This window comes from Vespa crabro, chromosome 3 (genome assembly GCF_910589235.1).
Source record: "Vespa crabro chromosome 3, iyVesCrab1.2, whole genome shotgun sequence".
In the NCBI taxonomy this organism is placed as follows: Eukaryota; Metazoa; Arthropoda; class Insecta; order Hymenoptera; family Vespidae; genus Vespa; species Vespa crabro.
This window is the reverse complement of record NC_060957.1, coordinates 14,365,087-14,377,313: the sequence shown is the minus strand read 5'-3', so window position 1 is coordinate 14,377,313 and position 12,227 is coordinate 14,365,087. Positions and strand designations below refer to the sequence as shown.

At 30.4% G+C, this 12,227-nt stretch overlaps 6 protein-coding genes across 6 annotated transcripts in view; 5 read left to right on the top strand and 1 right to left on the bottom strand.

Moving 5' to 3' along the window:
• Positions 1-12,227, bottom strand: part of LOC124422887 — an 89,234-nt gene that overhangs the window by 37,082 nt on the left and 39,925 nt on the right. The window lies entirely within an intron of this gene.
• On the top strand, positions 1,187-2,533 carry LOC124422867 (odorant receptor 13a-like). Its single transcript, XM_046959802.1, has 5 exons — positions 1,187-1,639; positions 1,736-1,841; positions 1,991-2,113; positions 2,182-2,337; positions 2,468-2,533. Exons 1-5 carry the CDS (start codon positions 1,212-1,214, stop codon positions 2,531-2,533), a joined length of 879 nt encoding a protein of 292 aa, XP_046815758.1. The 5' UTR covers positions 1,187-1,211.
• LOC124422866 lies at positions 3,366-4,195 on the top strand. The gene is made up of 2 exons (XM_046959801.1): positions 3,366-3,594; positions 3,738-4,195. The coding sequence occupies exons 1-2, from the start codon at positions 3,366-3,368 to the stop codon at positions 4,193-4,195; spliced, it is 687 nt and encodes a 228-aa protein (XP_046815757.1).
• LOC124422896 (odorant receptor coreceptor-like) lies at positions 4,253-5,034 on the top strand. Its single transcript, XM_046959859.1, has 4 exons — positions 4,253-4,401; positions 4,481-4,603; positions 4,672-4,827; positions 4,896-5,034. Exons 1-4 carry the CDS (start codon positions 4,336-4,338, stop codon positions 4,959-4,961), a joined length of 411 nt encoding a protein of 136 aa, XP_046815815.1. The 5' UTR covers positions 4,253-4,335; the 3' UTR covers positions 4,962-5,034.
• Positions 5,840-7,599, top strand: LOC124422865 (odorant receptor 13a-like). The gene is made up of 7 exons (XM_046959800.1): positions 5,840-5,855; positions 6,034-6,303; positions 6,393-6,843; positions 6,914-7,013; positions 7,122-7,244; positions 7,312-7,467; positions 7,534-7,599. Exons 1-7 carry the CDS (start codon positions 5,840-5,842, stop codon positions 7,597-7,599), a joined length of 1,182 nt encoding a protein of 393 aa, XP_046815756.1.
• On the top strand, positions 9,584-11,113 carry LOC124422864 (odorant receptor 13a-like). Its single transcript, XM_046959799.1, has 6 exons — positions 9,584-9,803; positions 9,892-10,342; positions 10,412-10,511; positions 10,638-10,760; positions 10,831-10,986; positions 11,048-11,113. The coding sequence occupies exons 1-6, from the start codon at positions 9,584-9,586 to the stop codon at positions 11,111-11,113; spliced, it is 1,116 nt and encodes a 371-aa protein (XP_046815755.1).

Here is a 12,227-nt window from a genome sequence, read left to right as displayed (position 1 = left end):
TACATACATTATAATAATAAATACTAGGATACAATATAGTAATAAATACTATTCGTAGAACTTTAAATTTAATAAAATTATAAACAATTTTATACGTTGTGAGATAATATACTCGTAAGAATTTCTGTTCCGTTAATTGTCATTTATTAACCAATTACATTGCGTGAGAGTATTAACATGTATAACGAAAGAAAAAAAAAAAAAAAAAAATTGCAAAAATTTTCATAAACTAAAAAGACGTCGATAACGTAACATAGCCTAAAGACAATTCCTCGTAACCACCGGAGTCAACTGTATCGAAGGTTTAAGTTTCCTAACGTTAGAGGGATACGGTTCGATAAACCTCTATAATTTTTACAACATTCGTACGTACATGTTAAAAAAAAAAAAAAAACAAACAAACAAACAGACAAACAAACAAAAGAAACTTCTACAAAATTTCAACACAGTTGACCGATGAACTAAATTTATTCTGAATTCTGAATAAATATGCGAATAACATATTAATCGAATATTATATTTTCAATAGAAATCGTAAGAATCGTGATCGATTTGTTTTTGAAACGTAAGACTTGCCTACAGCATTCCTATCCTTTTTATAGAGCATGCGCGAACCAAGACGGAAGACATAGCTCGCGAAAATACGGAATGGATGAATCAAGATCAGTCCTTAACGCGTCTCAGGCAGACGAGCTGACTAAAATATTCCTCCTGTCTAAAATATCATATGATTAGACGTATCAGCTAATCAGAAATTGCAATGGATATGCAAGAAGTTTTAAAAATTGATTACGTTTACGGATGGAACCGATACACCATGGATTTCATAGGGATTTGGCCGAACGAAAGAGGATTCGATCGAATCTCGAATTTTAAAGTTTTGATACCAGTATGTTTTATTCTTTGCTTCATCTGTTTGCCTCAAACGATAAATCTCTTCTTCGTTTGGACTAATTTCAACTTGGTCGTGGAAAATTTATCGATGGGTAACATGACCTTCACGATTTCCCTGTTGAAAATTATCATTTTCTGGCTGAACGGACGATGTAAATATGTTATAAAAAACAAAACAAAAAAGACTAGATAAATAGGGAAAAAAAATAAATAAATAAATAAATAAATTGAAAAAAGTTAAGAGATAAGATGGAAGTTTCGATTCATTATAAAAAAATTCATTGTTCACGCAAGCTCTCAAACATCTTCTGTTGTTAATGGAGGAGGATCTGAAAGCTGGAGCGAACGAAGAGGATAAAAAGACAATGAGAAACATTGCGACGATTTCGAGGAAGATATCGATCATAAGTACCATCATGTGTCTCAGTGTCGTCGTTGTCTACCTTATATTTCGTTACGTCACGATTCTTTATATCGGTCGTAATCTTTTATTTCGAGCGTATTTTCCTTACGATGCACATATCAGTCCTAATTACGAGGTAACAATTGTAGCTCAATTGATAGCAACAGTGTACGCCGCCACATCCTACACAGCCGTGGACACCTTCATCGCCATGCTCGTTCTTCATGCTTGTGGACAACTTTCGAACTTAAAACGAGATCTGATGAATTTGCGACCTAGAACCAGTGACGAGTTTAAAACCAAATTAATCTATATAGTCGAGAAACATGACTATCTTAACAGGTACGATGGATCATGCAAAGAAAAAAAAAGAAAAGAAAAAAAAAAAAAATCAAATTAAATTTTAAGTTAAATAAATGTGTTTTTCAATTCGTTTAGTTTTGCCGATACGATCGAGGATCAATTCAACGTAATGCTACTGATTCAGATGCTCGGTTGTACCATACAATTGTGCTTTCAATCTTTCCAAGCGCTCTTGGTAAGTCATTATATTAAAATGATAAAATTTCTATGATAAATGATAAATGAATTTCTATGATATATATATATGAACTTCATCCATTAGTGGGTATCTACGATCTAGATCTATGATATGATAGACTTATGGATGGATATTATATTATATGTTTTCAGTCGATAATCGGTGAACCAAATGAACTTTTTCTCTTGGAATTATCCTTTCTAATACTTTACGTGTTTTACGTACTAATTCAGCTTTATCTTTATTGCTACGTCGGCGAGAGAATTCTTTCGGAGGCGAGTTTATATGGAAAATAAAAGAATAAACATTTATGAAATTGTGAACTTTCACATATCTATTTCAGAGCAAGAATATTCTACAGGCCGCATACGATTGTGAGTGGTACAATTTAACAACGAAAGAGGCTAAATCACTTCTAATGATTATGTATCGTGCACGAACGCCGTTGTGTCTTACGGCTGGTAAATTCTGTACCTTCACCCAAGAATTATACAGTAGCGTAAGTGTGTTTGATAAAAAAAAAAACCAAACAAAAAAGGAAAAGGAAAAGGAAAAAAAAAACAAAACAAAAAAGAAAAAAAAATCGTAATAAAAATATCATGTAAATAGGATTATCGATCTGTTTTTAGATTTTGAAGACATCGATGGGTTACTTGTCGGTTCTTTATGCAATGAAAATGAAGAATCTAACGTGAACTGTTCAAATGTAAAATTGTCACAGATAAAATATCGTTGTCAAACTGTATAATATTTTTTTTTGCGTTTATTATCTCATAACCAATAGTATCTATATCGCGATGATCTCAAAGTTTTTCCAATGATAGATCGTACGTCGGTAAGGTAATACGTTCGTACTTCATTTCTATCTGATAAGGAGCCTAAACTAACCGCAAGAGTCGAGACACGAAGAACACAATGACGTGTTTCAATTTTCTTGCTATAGAGGGATCTCTCTATTTAAAGGAACGGCAAAGATGATTTCAATATTTTCTTTCCTTCCTTTTTTCTTTTTCTCTTTTTCTTTTTTTTTTTTTTTTTTTTAATATATACATATATATATATATAGATATATGTAAAATATTTTTCATTGTTCATTTTACGATATAGACAAGTCGTTAAAAGAAACAGATATTTTGTCGTGTTAGTTAATAGAAAAATATTCGAAAAAATTCAATCCGATCGATTCGATAAATTGTAACAAATGAACCTCTATAAAGAACTTCCTATAAGATCGTAGCGTTCTTAGTGATTATGAGCATGCGCTAGAAAATAAAGACGATTGAAATAGGGAGGAACTAAGGAGATCAGTTCTCGATAGATCGTTGTCATAGAAGAACCTAACATGGATTTTATTAATCGAGGTATACGTTTAGGGAAAACAAAATATTTTTACTCATATATGTTACCTTTATTATTCTTTGAATAGTGTTATTTATGAAATGACACTATCATTAATAATCTCAATCGATCGATTGACATGCCAAAGTTTCGTACGTGGATTACGCATCTGGTTGGAACCGCTATACCATGAAGTTCATGGGGATTTGGCCGGAAGAGAGAAAGTTCGATCGAGCATCGAGCTACAGAGTGCTAATACCAGTTAGCCTTATGTTTCTCTTTATGGCTTTACCACAAACTATCAATCTTTACTTCATATGGGATGACTTCAACATGATCGTCGATAATCTTTCTGTGGCAAATATAACGGTGATGTTAGCGCTGATGAAGATAATCATCTTTTGGTTCAACGGAAGACGTAATTATATTTGTCAGGTTTCCTTTTATTTCAAATATAACATCATATAATTTACGACCATCCATTTGAAAAAACTCTTTCAATTTTGCGAAATAAATTAAGTTTATTGGTTGATCTTCTTTCGATCGTTGCTATTACTTAAGCCATTCAGAATCTTCTCGCTTTAATGACGAATCATCGAAAGGAGGCTGACACGGAAGAAGAAATCAAGAAGATGATGACGATTGCAAGGATATCCAGGAGGATATCAATTGGAAGTACCGTGATAACTAATTCCGTAGTTGTACTCTGGGCAACATCACGATTTCTTTTGATGCGCCAATCCGGCCATCGTGCTCTCTTCTTACAATCTTATTTCCCTTACGAATCATTGATCACACCAAATTTCGAGATGACGTCCGTCGGACAAATTGTGTCAGCATTTTATACGGCTACGACGTACACGGCCGTGGACACATTTGTCGCCATGTTGATTCTACACGTGTGCGGCCAATTTTCGTATCTTAGACAAAAAATGAAGAAACTCAGTATCAATGACGGCGTTGATTTTCAAAAGAGGCTTGCAAATATTGTGAAGAAACATGACGCTCTTAATAAGTGAGTTGACGAATTAATTTTGTCAGCTGTTAAATGAAACTCGCTTTTTTTTTTCTTTTTTTTTTTTTTTTTTTTTTATTCCTGTCAACATGGATTAATATTTATTTTAGATTTGCTGACACGATAGAAAACAAATTCAATGGAATGTTATTGATGCAGATGTTGGGTTGTACCGTAGAACTTTGCGTTCTATTATTCCAAGCACTTTTGGTAAGGAAATTCAATGAGTCTTAAGATTGAATTGAAACTCTAACGGAGTAATATATATCATCGTGCAATTACAATACAGTTGATTACCGAGGAAAATCAGGAATTGTTCGTGTTTCAAATGTGCTTCCTGACTCTTTACATATCTTATATTCTGTTACAAATTTACCTATACTGTTACATAGGAGAAAAATTAGTTTCAGAGGTAAATTTATCATTTTCCGTGTATATATATGTTTTTATGAAACTATTCTAAAAAATTTGTCTCTGCAGAGCTCGAGAATGGCCAATGCAGCATACGAGTGTGAATGGTACAATATGCCTGCCAAGGAAGCTAAGTGTCTTATTTTAATAATACATCGAGCACGATCGCCATTGTGCATCACCGCTGGTAGATTTTGTTCATTCAATCTTCAATTATTTACCAAAGTGAGTAAAAAATAACAATTAACAAATCATAATTATATATTTAATTTTATATATTTCACATTCTACAGATCTTGAAAACGTCAATGGGTTATTTGTCCGTCTTGTACACAATGAAATCCAAAAATTTAGAATAAATCCAACATGTCAGCCTAATTTATTAAATAACATAAATACTTAGAAACAATTGGAATTACAGTTAAATTATACACCTAACATATCGATCTAGAGTCGCCGAATTAGATTTATAAGAAATTATTATATCGTTTCTTGTAACTTTCTTTTTCATTTCCATAATAAATAAAAAGAGATTTGAAACGGATGAAATACTCGATTATATATCGATAAGATAAAGCGCTTAAAATCGAGTAACCATAAAAGATAAAATGCATACGACGTAACGAGCATAAAAAACTCAGCGAAATAGTTTAGAAAAATTCATAAAAATCATTATAGTGTTTCAATATGAAATATGAATCGTCCTATGATTGTGTCGGAACATTTTTTTTGGCACTTTATGTATTTAATATATATTCAACAAGAAAACCAGAAAATGAGGAAAATTAGTTTAGCAAATGTTTGCAAAACAATATTCATAGAGATGTGTTTCAAAAATAATTATATAAAAATATTGTATGTTAATATGTCGATAAGGTAAGCCGCAAAAACAGAACACACAAATGACAGTAACATAGTAACCGAGCGAGTTATGAAATGGTTTAATATTCCTTACTATAGAGGGCCGCGTGATCCTTAATGATTATTATAATTTTCATATAGATCAATGAAATTTTTTAATTCATCTAAATTGTATATTATACATTAAAACTTGATTGAAAACGATACAAATTTGAAAACATTAATTATATTTTTATCATGAATTTTAACAAATGCGAAATATAATAAAACGGTCTTGATTGATTTTACGAAGCATGCGCGAGAAAGCAAGTGCTTTGAACGTAAAACAATATCAAAAGAGATCAGTTCTTAATGCATCGTTGCGAGGAGAGCTTACATGGATTCTGATCGAGGTATTATATTATTAATGATCAGACAATATATTATAGTTAAAATAAATAAAAAGAGAAAGCGATAAAAATTACGATTAATAATAATTAATAACAGAACGGTTAATTTATATTATATACATATAATTAATATTAAATCATTAATCATAAACATATCTCGATCGATGTGGTGCACGGAAAGTTTCCTACGTGGATTACGCTAGCGGCTGGAATCAAAAAATTATGAAGTTCATGGGGATTTGGCCGGAAGAACGAGGATTTGCCAATGCGTGCAGTTACAAAGTGTTATTCACGATTGGTTTTATGTTTCTATTCATTACCCTACCACAAACAACGAATCTCTATTTCATTTGGGGTGATTTCGAATTGATCGTGGAGAATTTATCGGTAGCAAACATGACTACAACAATCGCTATATTAAAAACCACAGCTTTTTGGTCCAACGGGAGAAGTAACTATAAATATGATTATTTTCTTTGAAAGTAATGAGATATATTCAAAAATTAATATTTTTACAAACCAATTATTTCTATCGTCAAGCTATGAAAGAACTTCTATCGCACATGGAAAATGATCGAAGAGAAGCTAAAGCCGAGGAGAACATCATGAAAATGATGAGAATCGCTGATATTAGCAGGATGATAACAGCTGGAAGTATCATAATGTGTAACTTTCTTGTCTTTACTTATGTGACGTTAAGAACCCTTTTGCTACCGTATACTGGACGGACTTTGTATTATCGTGCTTATTTCCCATATGACACCGAAATCTTTCCAAATTTCGAACTAACTCTGATTGGCCAAATTACAGCCGAACTTTACGCAGCCAATAGTTACACAGCTGTCGATACTTTCATGGCAATGTTGATGTTACACGTGTGCGGACAATTTTCGAATCTCAGAAAAAACTTGACCCAATTGTGTTCGGATAGTAATAAAAATTTTCGAATTGATCTAGCAAGAATTGTGGAGAAGTATGATACGCTTAACAGGTACGAGAAAGAAAAAAAGAGGTTTTGAAAAATGATTACCAAACTTATACGATAATTCTATTTTTTCTAGATATGCTGAAACAATCGAAGACCGATTTAACGGTATGTTGCTTATGCAAATGCTTGGTTGTACAGTGCAACTATGCGTTCAATCCTATCAAGCAACTTCGGTAAAAAAAAAAAAAAAAAAAAAAAAAGAAAAAAAGAAAAAAAAAAGAGAAAGGAAAATTATTAATATGTTATTTTAAAATATAATCATTTTAGTGTGACTATTCCAGGCCCTTGTGGATGACGATCAAGGTCTCCTGTTAGTCCAATTATTCTTTTTCGTTATATACACAACGTACGTCATGCTTCATATCTATCTATATTGTTACGTCGGTGAGAAACTTTTCTCCGAGGTAAATATTTAATCATTTATTTCATTTTTTTCTCGATGAAAAGAAAAAAAGAAATATTATATCACAGGGAACGAAAATGGCTTATGCTGCTTACGATTGCAACTGGTACAATCTACCACCGAAGGATGCTAGATGTCTTACAATAATAATGTGTCGAGCACAATTATCATCGCGTATTACTGCAGGAAAATTTTGTTCCTTTAATCATAAGCTTTTCGGCAATGTAAGTCGCAAATTTCAATTTTCTATTTATAATAAAAAATATTTTGAAATTTCCTCTGTTTAACAGATTCTAAAAACATCGATGGGTTATTTGTCCGTTTTATATGCGATGAAAACCAAAGATATTAATTAAAACATCTGGAAGGCCAAATTATTTAAACTAAAGTTTAATTATTTTTTAATAATTTTAAAAATAATATTACGTTTACTTAAATGTAACGATGTAACACGATTACACCTCTTTTTGTCAACTTCTTATCGATTTATATCCCGGTGTCTGATATAATGAAATATTTAACGCTGATAAAATGATTCCTCGTCGGTAAAAAAGAAATGTTTCTACAAATCTCTTAGAGACCACGTAAAAAGCGAGATGTTTAAAAATTCTTATCATAAAGGAATTTGTTTAAGACTATCTTATCTATAACTATGTATCATTTAAACATAGAAAAGATTTATAATTTTTAGAGTAGATTAATATAATCTAAAATAATTGTTAATCATAAACCATTTCGCATGTTCTAGCACGACGATTGTAATTATTTAATACATTAATACGAAGAAATTTTCTTAATTCCATGGATAAATATTAGAAGTTCTTATAGAACATCTGCTGAAAACGAATAGCTACAAATATAAGCGAAATTATGTGAAATCAGTTTTCGATACGTCGCTGTGAGGAAATTCAACATATAGATGTGAATCGAGATATAACCCAATTCTGAACAAATAATACATAAGAAAAGCATTGTATCAAAAATCATAATTGAACCGGTTAATCGAGAACATTAATTACGAATATAATAACTTTCTGATCGCTACATTTTGATTTTCTTTTTCTTTCAGATTCATCGAAACGACCGAAAGTAAATAGGACATGTTCAACTTTTTGGAAAGGTGAGTAATAAATAACAATTAACAATTTTTAATAATAAACTTAATTTAATATATTTCATATTCCATAGATTTTGAAAACGTCTATGGATTATTTGTTCTTCCTATATACCGTGAAATCCAAAAATGTGGAATAAATTCAAAAATGTTATCCTAATTTTTTGATTAACGTGTTGAATTCAATTGGAGGATCCAATACAAAATGTACACGAGTATTCAAAATATATATAAATTAGAAACGATTGCAAATTTTCAATTAGTTAAATTATTTACCTAACACTTGAATATGTAGACGATGAATTAGATTCTTAAGAGACTACTATATCGTTTCGTTTAATGATTATTTTAACAATATCAATTAATAAAAAAAAAAATGAAAATAATGAAATATTCGAGAGTATGTCGGTAAGATGATGTGCCTACAATCGAGTATATAATTGAATATCATGGAAGAAAAACAGAGAATGATGAGAATGAATGCATGAAGTTTACATGACAATATCCACAGTAATGCGTTCCAAAAATAATTATAAAAAAATAATACATGTTAATATGTCGATAAGGTAATCAGCACAAGCAGAAACACACAAACGACTAGTAACATAGTAACCGAGCGAGTTATGAAATTGTTTAGTATTCCTTACTATAGAGGGAAGCGTTTAACGTGATCCTTAATGATTAATATAATTTTTATATAGATCAATGAAATTTTTTAATTCATCTAAATTGTATATCAAACATTAAAGCTTGATTGGAATCGATACAAATTTGAAAACTTTAATTATATTTTTATCATGAATTATAACAAATGCGAAATATGATAATACGGTCTCGATTGATTTTACGGAGCATGCGCGAGAAAGAAGCGCTTTAAACGTAAAAAAATATCAAGAGAGATCAGTTCTTGATGCGTCGTTACGACGAGAGCTTATATGATTTTTGTCGAGATATTACATTATTTATAATCAGAAAATATATTACAATTAAAATAAATAAAAAAAGAAAGCCATAAAAATTACGATTACTGACAAAACATTTTATCGCAATCATTTGTTTAATATATACATACATATATATATATATATATATATATATATATATATATATATATATATATAATTATATTAAATCATAAATAATAAATGTATCTCGATCGATGCGATGCAAGTAAAGTTTCCTACGTGGATTACGCTAGCGGATGGAATCAAAAAATTATGAAGTTCATGGGGATTTGGCCGGAAGAAAGAGGATTCACTCATGTGTCCAGCTACAAAGTATTATTCCCGATCGGTTTTATGTTTCTCTTTATAACCGTACCACAAACAACGAATCTCTATTTCATTTGGGGTGATTTCGAATTGGTCGTGGAGAATTTATCGGTAGGAAACATGACTACAACAATTGCTATATTGAAGACAGCTACCTTTTGGTCCAACAGAAGAAGTAACTATAATAAGATTAATTTTTTTTGAAAAAGCAAGGCTTATTCAAAAGAGAATAATTTCATAAACCAATTATTATTATTGTCAAGCTATGAAAGTACTTCTATCTCACATGGAAAATGATCGAAGAGAAGCTGAAGATGAGGAGAACGTCAAGAAGATGATGAGAATCGCTGTTATCAGCAGGAAGATAATAACTGGAAGTATCATAATGTGTAACTTTATCGTCTTTACTTATGTGACATTAAGAACCCTTTTGCTACCGTATACCGGACGGGTTTTGTATTATCGTGCCTATTACCCATATGACACCAAAATCTTTCCAAATTTCGAACTAACTCTGATTGGCCAAATTACAGCCGAACTTTACGCAGCCAATAGTTACACAGCTGTCGATACTTTCATGGCAATGTTGATGTTACACGTGTGCGGACAATTTTCGAATCTCAGAAAAAACTTGACCCAATTGTGTTCGGAAAGTAATAAAAATTTTCGAATTGATCTAGCAAGGATTGTGGAGAAGTATGATACGCTTAACAGGTACGGGAAAGAAAAAAAAAGGTTTTAAAAATGATTATCAAACTTATACCATATTTCTACTTTTTCTAGATATGCTCAAGCAATCGAAGACAGATTTAACGGTATGTTGCTTATGCAAATGCTTGGCTGTACAGTGCAACTGTGCGTTCAATCTTATCAAGCAATTTCGGTAAAAAGAAAAAAAAGAAAAAAAAAGAAAGAAAAAAAAAGAAAAAAAAAAGAAAAAAAGAGAAAAAGAAATAGCTGAATTAATTTGATATCTTAAACTGTAATATTGTATGCGCAACTATTCCAGGCTCTTGTGGATGACGATCAAGGACTCCTGATAGTCCGACTATTCTTTTTCGTTATATACACATCATACGTCATGCTTCATATCTATCTATATTGTTACGTCGGTGAGAAACTTTTTTCTGAGGTAAATATTTAATCATATATTTCGTTTTTTTTTCCGATGAAAATGAAAAAAAAAAAATATTATATCACAGGGAACGAAAATGGCTTATGCTGTGTACGATTGCAACTGGTACAATCTATCCCCAAAGGAAGCTAAATGTCTTATAATAATAATGTGTCGAGCACAATTATCATCGCGTATTACTGCAGGAAAATTTTGTTCCTTTAATCATAAGCTTTTCGGCAATGTAAGTCGCAAATTTCAATTTTCTGATAATAAATACTATTTTATAATTTCCTATTTAACAGATTCTAAAAACATCAATGGGTTACTTGTCCGTTTTATATGCGATGAAAACCAAAGATGTTAATTAAAACATTTGGAAATTATTTAAATTACTTAAGTTCAATTATTCCTTAATTATTTTTAAAATAATATTACGTTTAGTAAAATATAACCATGTAACACGATTACACGTCTTTTTGTCAACTTCTTATCGATTAATATCCCGGAGCCCGATATAATGAAATATTTAACGCTGATAAAATGATCCCTCGTCGATAAGAAAAAATGTTTCTACAAAAGAGAAAAATAAAAATTTTCTATAAATCTCTTATAGACTACGTAAAAATCGAGGGGTTTAAAAATTCTTATCATAAAACAATTTTATTCAATTAATCGATCGGTATTTAAAAAATAAAAATATTTTTTTCTAATTCTTTCATATATATAAATTCTTTTCAAATTAACTTCATTAATGAATTTTTGTATTATTAAAAAAAAAAATCGTTTAAATAAAATTTAATAATACGGAATATAGTGACTTTCAGATCACTGCTTTTTGAATTTCTTTTTCTTTCAAATTCGTCAATACGACCGAAAGTAAATAGAACATGTTCGACTTTTTACAAAAGTGAATAATAAATAACAATTAATAATTCTAATAATAAACATAATTTTATAAATTTCATATTCCATAGATTTTGAAACTGTCTATGGATTATTTGCCCGTCTTGTGTACCATGAAATCCAAAAATCTGGAATAAATTCAAAAACGTCATCCTAATTTATTAATTAACGTGTTGAATTAAAAGATCCAATAATATTCAAATTGTATATAAATTAAAAACAATTGCAAATTTTCAATTAGTTAAATTATTTACCTAACACTTGAATATGTAGACGATGAATTAGATTCTTAAGAGACTACTATATCGTTTCGTTTAATGATTATTTTAACAATATCAATTAATAAAAAGAAAATGAAAATAATGAAATATTCGAGAGTATGTCGGTAAGATGATGTGCCTACAATCGAGTATATAATCGAATATCATGGAAGAAAAACAGAGAATGATGAGAATGAATGCATGAAGTTTACACGACAATATCCACAGTGATATGTTTCAAAAAACATTATAAAAAAATAATATATGTTAATATGTCGATAAGGTAATCAGCACAAGCAGAAACACACAAACGACTAGT